The 13739-nt window shown below is 38.4% G+C and overlaps 1 protein-coding gene across 2 annotated transcripts in view; it reads right to left on the bottom strand.

Moving 5' to 3' along the window:
• Positions 1 to 7313: 7313 nt before the first annotated feature.
• The window catches only part of LACTB2 (lactamase beta 2), a 32336-nt gene continuing 25910 nt past the window's right edge, over positions 7314 to 13739 (bottom strand). Inside the window, exons 6-8 of one of the 2 annotated variants that reach the window (XM_036830855.1) lie at positions 12008 to 12156; positions 8622 to 8703; positions 7314 to 7962 (exon numbers count right to left, since the gene is read on the bottom strand). In XM_036830855.1, coding sequence (XP_036686750.1) covers positions 7919 to 7962; positions 8622 to 8703; positions 12008 to 12156 — 275 coding nt within the window. In that variant the 3' untranslated portion in view covers positions 7314 to 7918. The remainder of the gene's footprint in view (positions 7963 to 8621; positions 8704 to 12007; positions 12157 to 13739) is intronic. The other variant, XM_036830856.1, reaches the window with a different exon arrangement.

Below are 13739 nucleotides of genomic sequence, written 5' to 3'. Positions count from 1 at the left end.
CCCAAGATGAAGAATGTGAATTTTTAAAAGTTATGGTAAGATTTTACTAAAAAGTAAATATGGTGCTTTATGGAGCTTAATTGGTGTTAAGTCCAAGTGAAATAATTATAAGGGAATATGTGAATGTGTTCTGTTAACAACAAAATAATAGCAACTAATATTTATTGGGTGCCAAGCACTGTGATAAACACAAAGAACATTTAATACAACAACTCATTGAGTTAGGTACCATTATCATTCTTTTTCTATAGATGAGGAATTGATTGGACAAATAATATTACTAAAGCATCACCACCACCACCATGATGAATGGAAACAGGAATAGGCCACATACTGGGAAATCAATTAGTAGTAGTTTATTTTAACTCAGGAAATGAGCGCTAGGCCAGGGAAGAAAAGAGAAAGGGGATAAATCCCTGAGACTATGTGAGAGAAACGATAGGTTTCAAGCCCCTTTCATTTCCTAGGCAGTTTATCACTCCTGGGCATCTCTCACACCCACCAGCATTTCCTCTGGTCTTCAGATCGCATCTACATCCTCAAACTATAGCATAAATATTGCCTTGCTAAATGGTGTGGGGCTTGAAAGAAATAGGAGTGACCAAGGACAGATTCAGCTGGGGACATGGGGGAATGGTGACACTATTTACCCAAATGGTGAGTTGGGAAGGAGAGGTAATCAGGAATATGAGACTGTGGAGTAAGCAGAAGAGTTCAGTTTTAGATATACTGGGTTTCTTCACATTGATGTCTGGACTTTGGGAGACAGCTACGTGAAGAGTTCCTGCAGATAGCAAAAGATTCAAGCTCAAGTATACATTTGGTGATGATGGTTAACACGACTAAAATGGATTAGCTCTTTGAGGTGGTGAATAAAAAGAAAGAAGAGCAACGAATTTAGTCTTGAAGGTGCCCGTAGCGAAGAGACTAAAGGGGGTCAGGATCTTAATTATATATATAGCATTTAATAACAGTGGTTTTCAGAGTACTTTTCTAACAGTAATTTCCCATGAAGCCTCCATATACTCTGGATGATGAAACTTTTAAAAGCTCACAACATTCTTTCACTCTTTAATCCTAATAACGGATTTATTTTAGGCTTAAATGCTATTGCAAGGAATGTGCTGGTCCAAAGGACAGTATTATTAGAAATTATTTCCTCTGAAGTTGAAATTCTTTAAAAACATACTAAATAAGACAAGTAATAAAATGGGGGAAGAAAAGGACAATGATTATATTAAAAATTGAATTCCAAGAAAAATTGCTATAAGACTAGCTTCCGGGAAGTCAAGGCAAAATGTGAACATGCTGAATTAACTAGATGTTTGTCCGATGCAGAGTGTATGAAACATGGTGAATTATCAGTATCACATGGATCCTCCCTAACCTGGAGATTCTGGTGAGTGTGTCTGGCTTGGGGTCTGGGAAGCCGTGCATGTTTTCAAAGTTCCCCAGGTGATTCTAATAGTCAAATTTGACAAGCCCTAGTCTCATAAAGGAAATAGACCAGTTCATAGGAGAGAAAAACTTTTTTTCTAGCTCTGAAATCTGAAAGAGATTTCGTTCCATGAGCACTGAAGAACACTGAACAATAAAATACACAATGCCCTCAATAGCATTACAAAAAAAACAGGTAGAGATTTTATATGTGTGGATCTCACACTGACCTTTGATAAAATAAAAACCAACAACATAATACTAAATTATAATTCTGTTCGTGTGAATAAAGAACTATGTGGGTCAATGGGAAAAATGATATTCCTTGGTCCTTTTCAGGAATTCTGATGCAGTAGATCTGGTTAGGGACCAGAAATTTGCTTACTTGTAATAAGTACCCCACTTGATAGTGATGGAAGTGGTTCAAGGCCATATTTCTGCACCACGAGAATGGATTGTTAACAATATTCCTTAGAGTTTCAGGTTTAGATATAAAATCTTGAGATACACCACTTGTGGTCAGCATGTTCACCATTTTTGAAAATTGAAGCAGGGGAAAGAAGCAGGATTAATCTGCTTCCACAGAGTAGGCTGGGAACACTTCTGTGGTATAAAACCAGAGAGCTTCTTTCAGTGAAAAATTTTCTTCAACCCTTGGGAAAATGTTAAAAGCATGGGCTGCATCATATGCCATTAGAATAGATGTTGGTCTCACTAAAAGGAAGAAATGGGTAATAGAATTGACATTCTATCATCACAGGTGACGATTTGGCATTCTCGACCTCCCATTTCCTTTCCTGCATTATCGTGTAACGCAATTTTTAATCAGTGTTTACATTATTGCCTATGTAAAATTGAAGAGTCAGATAGTATTTCATACTTATTTCTTTCCTAGCATCATTCTTATTTTTTGGAATCAATAATTGCCTCATTTCCCCCCTCCGCCACCAGTATAGTTTTCTATTAACTGATTGTCGTTTCAATTGCTCAGCTAGAGTTGTTGTCTGACTACCAGCAGTTTTTCTCCCCCAAAGCCTCAACCATCCCAGATAATGTTCATTCCCCCCGCCCCGGAGATCGCTCTCTGAAGCCTCCTCTTCCTCTTCCTCCAATATGGAGCAGGCTTTGGAGACCCCTTTGTCTTAGAACTCACTCTTTTTGTTTTTGGCCACGCTGTGCAGCTTGTGGGATCTTAGTTCCCCAACCAGGGATTGAACCTGGGCCCTTGGCAGTGAAAGTGTGAAGTCCTCATCACTGGACCACCAGGGAATTCCCTTAGAACTCACTCTTGACAGTTTTCTGTATTGGATTTTCTGTTGCACCTGTGGGCCTTCCTTTTTCTTGTTTCTCTGGAGTGCACTATCCAGCAGTTCCCTAAAGAGAGGTGCATGGCAGATACACTTTTTGAGTCCTTACCTGCACACGTGACTGATAATTCGGTTGGTTATAAACTTCTAGGACACAAATAATTTTTCCCTCAGATAGTTGAAGGCATTATGTCCTAAAACCCCTTGTTACATTTAAAAAGCCAGTGCCATTTTTTTTTTTTAAATTTTTTTATTTATGGCTGTGTTGGGTCTTCATTTCTGTGCGAGGGCTCTCTCTAGTTGTGGCGAGCGGGGGCCACTCTTCATCGCGGTGCGCTGGCCTCTCACTGTCGCGGCCTCTCTTGTTGCAGAGCACAGGCTCCAGACGCACAGGCTCAGTAATTGTGGCTCACGGGCCCAGTTGCTCTGTGGCATGTGGGATCTTCCCAGACCAGGGCTCGAACCTGTGTCCCCTGCATTGGCAGGCAGATTCTCAACCACTGCGCCACCAGGGAAGCCCGCCAGTGCCATTTTGATTTCATGCTCCCTTCTAAGTGATTCTAACCCCCAATCCTACCACCACACCCATAGCCTGGAAGCTTCTAAGGGCTTCTCTTTATTTCTGATGTTCTGAAATTTTGAAATGGTATGACTTGGTATGCATTGTTTTATCTTTTTTTACACTGTTGAGCACTAAGTAGACCCTTTCAATGGAAAGGCTCATGTCCTTCAGTTCTGGGAAATCTTCGTGTATTTCTTCTTTGTTAATTTCTGCCTATTTTCAGTTCTTTTTTTTCTGGACCCCTATTACTTTGATTTTGTACCTCCTGGTTCCTTTTAAAGTCTTCTGTCTTTATTCTTCTATTTTCTATCTTTGTTGTTGTTTTCCAAGAACTTTCTCAACTTTGTTTTCCAACCGTTCTATTTATTTTGGTTATATATTTTTATTTTCCAAGACTTTTTCACAGTTACTTTTCACAGTAATCTTTCTTATTTTATAAATTATAATACTTTCCTTTATCTCTCTAAAGATACTAATAATTAAAAAAAAATTTCCTCTACATTGACTTTTTTCTGTAGTTTTGCTTATTTTGCTCCATCATTTCTGATGTTTGATTTCTGTTTATATTAAGAGATACTGATTGGAAACTGTATATGTGGGTGAGTGTATGGGAGGATTTGTCAAATTGTGGGGAGATATGGCCATTGTGTTGGAGAACCCACATATAATTGTATATGCAGGTTTTTTCTCTTCTTTTTCTTTTTCTTTTCTTTTTTTCCCCCCAACCTGGGAAGATTTGATGAGGGGTTTTATAACAATGGTTCAAAGTGAGGTCTCTGATGAGATTAGGGTCTTGTGAGCAGGGCTTGTGCAGGTTTTTTCTCTAGATCATTCTCTTTCTCTCGAGAGGAAATTTCCAATCTTCTACCTGGCATTCATCTATTTGGAAGCTACTGTTCTGGGGACAGGTGAGGAAAGGGGAATGGAGGTCTACTGTTCTGACTTTTGCTTAATTTTTTTCTGCCTTTCACCTCCAAGAATAAACTTCAGTCTCTTTTTTGGGGTGGTGGTTGGCTGGCTGTGTAGCACTGGGGTCTGTTGCACATAATAAGCTTTCACTATGGGGACTTACCTGGTGGTCCAGTGGTTAAGACACTGCACTTCCAATGCAGGAGGTGTGAGTTCAGTCCCTGGTCAGGGAACTGAGATCCCACATGCTATGTGGTGAAGCCAAAAAAAAAAAAAGCTTTCACCAATCCCACTTTTTAAAATAAAAATTTTATTTATTTATTTATTTATTTATTTATTTATTTATTTATTTAGGGCTGTGTTGTGCGTTCGTTGCTGTGCGTGGGCTTTCTCTAGCTGCGACAAGTTGGGGCTACTCTTCGTTGCGGTGCGCAGGCTTCTCATAGCAGTGGCTTCTCTTGTTGCAGAACACGGGCTCTAGGCGCGCGGGCTTCAGTAGTTGCAGCTCGCGGGCTCTAGAGCGCAGGCTCAGTAGTTGTGGTGCATGGGCTTAGTTACTCTGAGGCATGTGCGATCTTCCTGGACCAGGGCTCGAACCCGTGTCCCCTGCATTGGCAGGCGGATTTTTTTTTTTTTTTTATACAGCAGGTTCTTTTTAGTCATCCATTTTGTACACATCAGTGTATACATGTCAATCCCAACTGCCCAATTCATCACACCACCACCACCACCCCCTGGGCAGGCAGATTCTTAACCACTGTGCCACCAGGGAAGTCCCCAATCCCACTTTTAGAGCAGAGCAGTAACTACCTTCTGCAGTATCTGGTGCCTCTAACTCCTCATCTTCTCAAGGGGTTGTCAGGATGAACTGGCCCTCTTCCCTCCTGCAGCAATTTTTGTCTATAGTTTTATCACTTCCCTGACTCTATCCGCTGTCTTTCAAAATTTGGTTAAAATCTCTGCAATCTCTTCTTCCACGGTCTTCTCAGGTTTATATCTTTTACTATTATTTTTTATCTGTACCTCTGTAAACTTAATATATATTTTTGGGGGGCTCTTGGAAAGGAATGGCAATAAACATGTGATCCATCTGCCATAAATCAGTACCAAAAATTAATTTTCAAACAATAATGCTTAATATGCTTTTAAAAACTGCCTATAAAGTTAATGGCTTTTAATATGGATTTGCTGGGGATTCAGAATTTTAGCATTTTTGAGCAGTCTTTCAGGATAAAATTGGTAAGCAGCAGCCACTTTTTTGAGAATTTAATGTTATATAATTCAGTAATGGATAAAATAAGCATAAACAGCACATAAGAGTCTTCATTTAACACTGTTGACTGTCCCTTTTTGGATGCCTCTCTTGGTTGCTGTCATGCCTCTCTCCCAGTGATTATCCTATCCTTGATCAAGCTTTCTTAATCGTCCTTGCCAATTCTCTTCCTTTGTACCCACCCCAAGGTTGTGTATATTTACCCATTGCTTTCATGGCAACCTCAGGGCCGTGACTTCCTAATCTCTCTCTAACCCAGACCGCCTTCTTAAGCTTCTCTGTAGATTGGGGTGCAGGTCAACTTACCATTTTCCCAGTGGGCATGTACCTCTCCTCTGTTCTGGGGGACTAGCCCAGTAGATTTTATGAGACAGACTCAGGCCTTTTCTTTTGATTAAGACGTTTTATTACTTATATTTTGAATAAGCAATACATTCAAATAATTCAAAAGTCCAAAGATATAAAAGGGTAGATTGTGTTGTTTCCCGTCCTATCCCCGGTTCCTCAGCTACCCATAAGTTCTCCTCTTGGGAGGTAACCAATGTTACTGTTTTTTAAAATTTTGGGGGTGTTTTTCCAGAGATATTGCCTGCATACACAAGTAAATACACTTATGTAGGCCCCTCCTCCATTCTCCGCTTCAATTCCAAATGTTTCAAAAGGCCCAGCATCAGTGCGGCTGGAACTAAGACTTTCACAATCAGTATTTCAAACATGGAACTTTTTTCCCCAACAAAACCAAGTATCCTTTTAAGCAACACCCCCCCCCCCCCCAGAATGGAAAAGGGGAAAAGACTGATGAGTTTTCCTGCTCCAACAATGCCTGGAAATTGGTAGCAAGATTTAAGCTGGTGTACTGCGCTGGTGAGCACAGGAGACTGGCAAGGGAGAGGGCGCAGAAGTTCAGCACTGGCGGAGTTAAGAAACACCCGCACTTAAATCTTTTCTCATTTTCTCTAGGATTCCAGCCTCCCTGCTACTAGTCAACTTTACTTTTTCTTTTTTTAAAAAATTTTTGATTTTATATTGGAGTATAGTTGATTTATAATGTGTTAGTTTCAGGTGTACAGCAAAGTGATTCAGTTATACATATAATCTATCCTTTTTCAGATTCTTTTCCCATATAGGTTATTAATTTTACTTTTCCTTGAAGTGACAACCTAGACATATGAAAATACTTGCAAATAACTTAAAAATAGAAAGTCTCCCAGAAACACACAGAAAAGATTCAGTTTTCACAGAGTTGGCCGGGGCATCCAGTGAGCTACCGCAGAGAGCTCTGATTTATTTATCATCTATTTTACACACACTGGAAAGAAGGGAAAGCTATTTATGAAGGAATCAGTACTGGTCCCGAACCCTTCTCTGAGCCTCTTCTCCATCTGAGAAGAGATCTCACCCACTGTGGCCACAGGGGCAGGCATGTGACCAAAGCTGGGCCAAATACAGAACCTCATGTTTCCCTGACCACAGGGACTGGTCCAAGGTATGGGTAGCTGTGGTACGCGGGCTCAGCAGTTGTGGCTCATGGGCTCTAAGAGTGCAGGCTCAGTAGTCATGGCGCACGGGCTTAGTTGCTCCACGGCACGTGGATCTTCCCGGACCAGAGCTCGAACTCATGTCCCCTGCATTGGCAGGTGGATTCTTAACCACTGCGCCACCAGGGAGGCCCCCTAACCACTATTTAAAAACACTACTTATAAAAAATTCTGTCTTATAATATTCTAATTTAAAAAACTTTGGTATATAATTCATATATATGTTGATGACTATATATGAAAACCTAAATTTGGAAAGTAAGTTGGTTGTACTAATGGATTACAGAAATAATTATTTATATACAATGACTTTAATTGGGAATTTAATATTTTTCTATTACCAGAAGTTGATTTACATGAATCATTTGTGGGATGCCACTATGAGAAAATATACATGATACAGAAGTATAGAACTGATATATAATCATGATATAATTGATAGAAACATGAAAACAAGCCTGTAATCTACAGATAGAGACAAAGGTTGCAGAAAAGGAAGGATTACACTGAAATGTGCTGTTAATTGAAGCAGCTAGAAAAAACAGTATTACTGACCACTGGTAATAGGTAAATAACCTCTAAGAATAATATCCAGTTTAAATGACATAAGTTTTATTATTTTATAAGAAACTTATTTTATGTATTGAAAATGGATAAACTGTTGGATTTGGAATTTTTGGTAAAATGTTATAACACCTAGGTGAGACAAATAGCTAATATTATAGGTGTAAAATGTAATTTACATACTTTAGAATAAGTATGATGTTATTTTAAAGTATATCTAGGATTATTTTCAATGTTCCACACGCTATATTCTCTGTAAATAATTAATAGTTAACAAAACATACCATTCTCGAAAAACAAAACAACAAAATCTTTCTTTAAGCTGAAACTAAAGATGAGCTTTCCATTTCTTCTCAGGATCCCTGTTGCTAACTGTGGAAAGAAAATTATAGAGTAAAAATTTAACAAAAGATGAGCAAATCACTAGATTTTAAGTTATCTTGTAACTAGAAAAAGCATTAATTCCTAAAATAATTTTGTTGCTCAATATAAAGTTGGGGTTTTTCTTGGGGGGGTACATATAAAGATGTTGCTGAAGCTTCTACACAAAGTCCAACTTTGCACCTCTTGCTTTCTAAGGATCAAACTTCTAAGATTATTAATTTGACAAATTAACACTAGGGAACAATTATAGAATTACTGCTTTAATATCTTTGAGTTTGCTACCTTTACTGCTGCTAGACCTTTGGCTGTTCCCAAATCTTCTCTCGATACATGTAAAATTCTTCGTGGTCGTGTGGTCTGGGAGAGGAGAAGCTCTCTTCCCGCTACATGCCCGTGATTGTCATTCTGGTGGGTGAGGACTGGAACCCCCATGCGAGATTCTTATTCCTGTGGAAGCTTTTGTTCTAACTTGTGATCCCCTGGACTTTTGCTACTGACCCTTCCTAGTGACTGTCTCTCCAACTTATAGTGACATTCAAGGGAGAACTCTGGTGGGTGGTGTTTTTCCTCAAAGGAAACTAGTTCATTTGTTAACAAATATTTTAAGTGCTGGTAATAAAAGAACTAAAATTTGGAAGAATACTTACATATTTTTCCTTCCTTTTCTAATTTTTTCAAATGAAGCAAGGTGTTATGTTCGGCCATTTTATGTAAATGCTCAGGAGTATCCTAAAAGAAAAATGAGAGTGAAAGTAAAGCATTTCTTTTTTAAAAAAGAACAGAGTTAATCTTTTTGAAACTTTTAAAGAAAAAAGGCAAAAGAATACAGTCTTAATTCAAATACAGTTTTACAGAGTAATAATCAACACTGTTTCATCTCATATATGTCTTGCTTTGAGTCACTATATTATTAGAAATATACTTCTAGGCAAAACAGACTGTAAGCTCCATAAAGACAGTACAGTAGCAGCATCTGTTCACTACTGAATACCCAGTGCTTAGCAAAATGGCACATAGTGGGAACTCAATATTTTAAAAATGAATGAATAAATAAACATAAAAATTATTCTAGGTAGTTTTGATGATTCTACAGACAGTTGGCCCTATGGTCTATTTATTAGGTTACATGATAATGTCTTTGCACATTTTTATTAAAAGTATGTATGTTTCAACCTTAAAACTTACAATTGTTCCTTTATTTTTGTCAAGCTAGTAATGTAATATTGACAACTATTATCTGAATGGTAAACAAAATAAATATTCCTTTTATTCTTTTTTCTAATGTATATATTTTTAATTTTATTGAAGTATACTTGATATACAATATTAATGTAAGTACAATATGGTGCTTCACAATTCTTAAAGGTTATACTCCATTTAGTTATTATAAGATATTGGCTTTATTCCATGTGTTGTACAATATATTTATCTTCGTAGCTTATTTTATACACAACAGTTTATACCTCTTAATCCCCTACCCTTTTATTGCTCCTCCCCCTTCCCTCTCCCCACCGGTAACCACTAATTTGTTCTCTATAGCTGTGAGTCTGTTTCTTTTTTTGTTATATTCACTAGTTTGTTGTATTTTTTAGATTCCACATTACAAGTGGTAACATACAGTATTTGTCTCCTTATATTCTTTAAATAAGAATTTTCCCGAAGTCAAGCTTCTTGGCTAAATTTACTATCTCCATTTCTCAGCTCCCTGAAAATGTTTTGCAAAGATCACTGAATTATATTTTAATCAAAATTCAAAGAATTCTTTTCAGTCCTCATTTTACCTGAAATCAGCTGGCTAGTCTCTCCGTTTGGAAGAACTCTTCTCTTTTCCCTTGGTTATTCTACCTCTTATGGTTTTGTCTTCATCCTGGATATTCTTCCCCGATTTCTCTTCAATACTGATGTTCATGATGAATTGTATCATTGACTCTCTTCTCTTTTTACTTGATCAACTTGTCTCCGCAACATCATGTGTTAATGATTCCCAAGCAGAAACCTCCAACCCCAAACTCCCTGAAGCTCCAGTACCATATATTATATCCACCAGTGTGATTTTCTAGGTCTAATTATGTGACTCCCTGCCTAAGATCCTTGGGTGGTCATTCCCAGCTTATTGGCTGAAGCCCAAATTTTTTTAGCGTGGCAACCAAGGGCTTCCCCTGACCTGCCATGCCTGCCTTTTTTGCCTCATTTCCTGGGACCTCCTCCTCCCTGCCCATCTGCAATATACATTCTGGGCTCCAGTCAGATGCGTTTTCTTTGTGGGTTTTCAAACACACACGATGCTTTTGTGACTCCCAGTGTTTGAACACATCTTTCCTTCTGTCTACAATGACTTCTCTTCTCCTGTACTCTGGCCTTACTCCTTCTTCAAGATCCGATTCAATAATTAAGTTTCTGAAGCTTTTCTGGACAAGCCTCATCACCCTGCATCTTCACCAGGCAGAAGTGACTCCTCTTTCCTTTATGCCCCGACGTACCGTGTATGGCCTTGTGGGAAGCTTGGTGTGACAGAACAACACAAGATTTGAGTATCTGACTTCTGACATTTGAGTGTGTGACATCTGCTAGTTTTGTGCCCTTGGAAAACTTACTTAGCTCACACTTTTTGAGTCTATTTTTAATCTGTTAAGTTGGAATAACAGTATCTTTATGCAGTGAAAATTCAAGGTACTTGAAATTAAGTACTTCAAATTACAATTGTAAATGTGAAGCATTTAGTACAGTGTCTAACACATAATAATGTGCTCAAAAATGGGAGCTATTATGATACAGCCAGAATTACAAGAATCTGTTTAACATGCCTGTCTTTGCTAAACCATGAGTCCTTTGAGGGCAGGGATCTGTACTCGTCTTTGTGTCTCTGCACCTAGTCCAGAGTGTGGCACATGAAGGCATTCAGTAAACATCTGTGGAATGAATAAATGTCTCTGCAATACCTAATGCTGTTCTATATGTGACAGGTGCTTCACACATGTGTGCAGTGAACACATCTCTGAACACATCTCTGAATGCAGAACCAGCATTTCTGAGGCCCGCATAGTCACTGGATGACCCATCCGTGAGGGTTATCAGAGAGTTCTGCTGTCTGCACTTGGGTTAGAAAAAACTACCCATGTTTCAATGTATAGTCTAGAGTGGCTAAACTTTAGTATTATGAGGAAATGAACTCTTTTGCAGAATTTAAACATTTACATTACCCTTTTGCTCCTGGCACTTTTTATTGTCAGCCCTTTTAATCATTCATTCCTCCCTTTTCAAACAAAGCACATGGAGATACCTGGTTTTTGATAAATTAGGCCCATGGGATATTATAGTCCTTTACTAATTGAAACTGGCCCAGGTTCCTTTTCAAGCTCATCTTTAGTTATACTCTCAGGTATCTTATGGCCATACAGGTTAGGGTAGTGGGAGTTTTAAAACCCAGATAATCTTATTCCATTCTTAACCCCGAAGCAGGTATCGAATAAACATTTGCTGAAAAACTACTGAAGGACTGCCACCCAGCGCTGTCATACAGTGATGTGCTCAGAGGCCACTGAGTGAGGGGCCCTTTCTCTCTACATGAAGTGACTCTACTCATGCTCTTCTTCAGGGCCTTTCTCCTTTTAATCTATTGTTAGCATTGCTACTACTTCTCACTGCTATTATCCCAGTAGCTGTCTCTAGCAGATCGCCCCTTACTTGCTGCCGGTCAGGACACCAGATCATCAAGATGGCTAGAATAATACACAAACCATAACAAAGATTAACCGCCAGGCTGTTGGCAATGGTCTCCCCTACAGAGTGGAGGATAAAAGGCTTAATAATGGCTCAGGATGGTTATTTTTGTTCTGTGGGCCAGTGTTTGTCTAACTTCTGTGTTCTAGAAAGTTGAGATTGATGGTCTCAAATCCATACGAGTGACATTACTTAAAAAATTAACAGACTCATTCTGCTCTGGGGTGTGATGAGTTTACCATATCTATAGTCTACTGAATAGATTATTCTATTAAAACTGTGGCTTTGAACAAATAAGATAAATGAAAATTACCTTGTAAATAACTTTTACAAGATCCATTGCTGTGAATGACTTTTCAAAGTTCTCATGAAATAATGTAAGAATTTGCTGTTCTCGGATATTTCTGTGAGAAATGTATTGTAGAATTTTAGCTTCGGCATTATGGATTACTGGGCCATGTCCTGCATCAGAATAATTACAAAAATGATTTCAACCAGATAAAAAATTTTAAGTACAACTGAAGTTAATTTACTCTATTTAAAAATATTTCATATAGTATATTGAAAAGGCATGCTAAATACACGACAAATAAGAATTATCTGGAAAACTATACAGGTAATAAGAGATGTAAAAATTACATATAATGCCAAAAAACATTAGAGAATTCTATCAAAATCTATATAAGATATTATTGTGTTCATTAAAAGTTAGAAAATAAAAATTTAACAATAAAAATACAGCCATAAAAACAGTAACTACAACAGTATCAATAGGTAATATTTACAGAGTGTTCATTATTTGCCAGACATTGCTCTAAATGCTTAATATACATTATTCTTACAAGAATCCCATGAAGTAGGTATTGATACTTTTATTATCCTCTTCGTACAGCAGAAACTGAGGCATAGGGAGGGTAAATAATCTGCCCACAGTTCCACAGCTAAGAAGGGGTGGAACTGGGATTCTGATTCAGGAGCTTTTAACCACGCTGTGCTCTTAACCACTATGCTTATCAAAGATTGAAAAGGGGAATGTAAAAGGTAGCTTCATGTAAGTGACCAAGAGCTATTAAAAATTCACAAGAACCACAGGAGAACTTTAAGAATCTTATGTATAGGCTAGCAATTCAGAAATGTTGATAACCCGGATAAAGTTATATTGGAATTTACTCGCTCCTTAAGACAGTGAAAATGAATATATTACACAAATCTGCAAGAGGGTTGAGAACAAAATACCAGAAGCAGACAAACCTGTTAGGTGAAGAGCACGGGCTTTAGGATACCCACCATCATTTACTAGCTGTGTGGCTGGGACAGTCTATGAATCTCCGAGTTTGTTTCTTCAGCTACCTGCTTCTCTGGGTTTTTGTGAGGACAGCTCTGTGAAGGTCCCTGCACAGTACCTGGCAGGTAGGGTAGCGGCTTTAATACATGGTAGCTATGGCTACAGACCATCATTGACATATGAGCTCCTGCTGTGCCAGTAAGCCAGTTCACTGGATTCACTAAAGCCAACACTCCAAGAACCTGCACCCGGCAGGCTCTCATTAGCTTTGCTCCAATGTGGGTGCATCAAATGTCTACTGTCTTCTCTTTCAAAATGGCTGTCATCCTCCACTCCTTTTATGTCACAATATTAATCCAAATGCCCAGCCTCACTGTATGTTTCCTATCTCCTCAGCAGTGGGAACTCATGAGAGAATATGAAGGTACTGAAGACACTGTATTTACAGATCTTTCCATGGCTCTTTGGTTAGGAACAAGTTGGAAGGACTTAAAAAATTAAGTAATCGAGTCTCTTTTTCCTTCTGGGGGCCTCTTGGGTACCGTATCTTTCTTAGCTTTCAGGATGGAGGAGAGATTCGTATTGTAAAGCAGGGCAGTGATAGCTAATATACTAACAACAGGTTTCTTTTTCTGGAGAACGGAAATAAATACACAATTTTACAGTTGATATAGAAGCTACTGATACTTCCATATAGTGAGTTAAAAAACTAAAGCTCAGACATCAAATGTTACCCAAGGTTGGTTACATGGCTAAAATG

Source organism: Balaenoptera musculus, chromosome 17 (genome assembly GCF_009873245.2).
Source record: "Balaenoptera musculus isolate JJ_BM4_2016_0621 chromosome 17, mBalMus1.pri.v3, whole genome shotgun sequence".
Lineage (NCBI taxonomy): Eukaryota > Metazoa > Chordata > Mammalia > Artiodactyla > Balaenopteridae > Balaenoptera > Balaenoptera musculus.
Note: the sequence above shows the minus strand (reverse complement) of the source record. Positions and strands in the feature narration are given on the sequence as shown.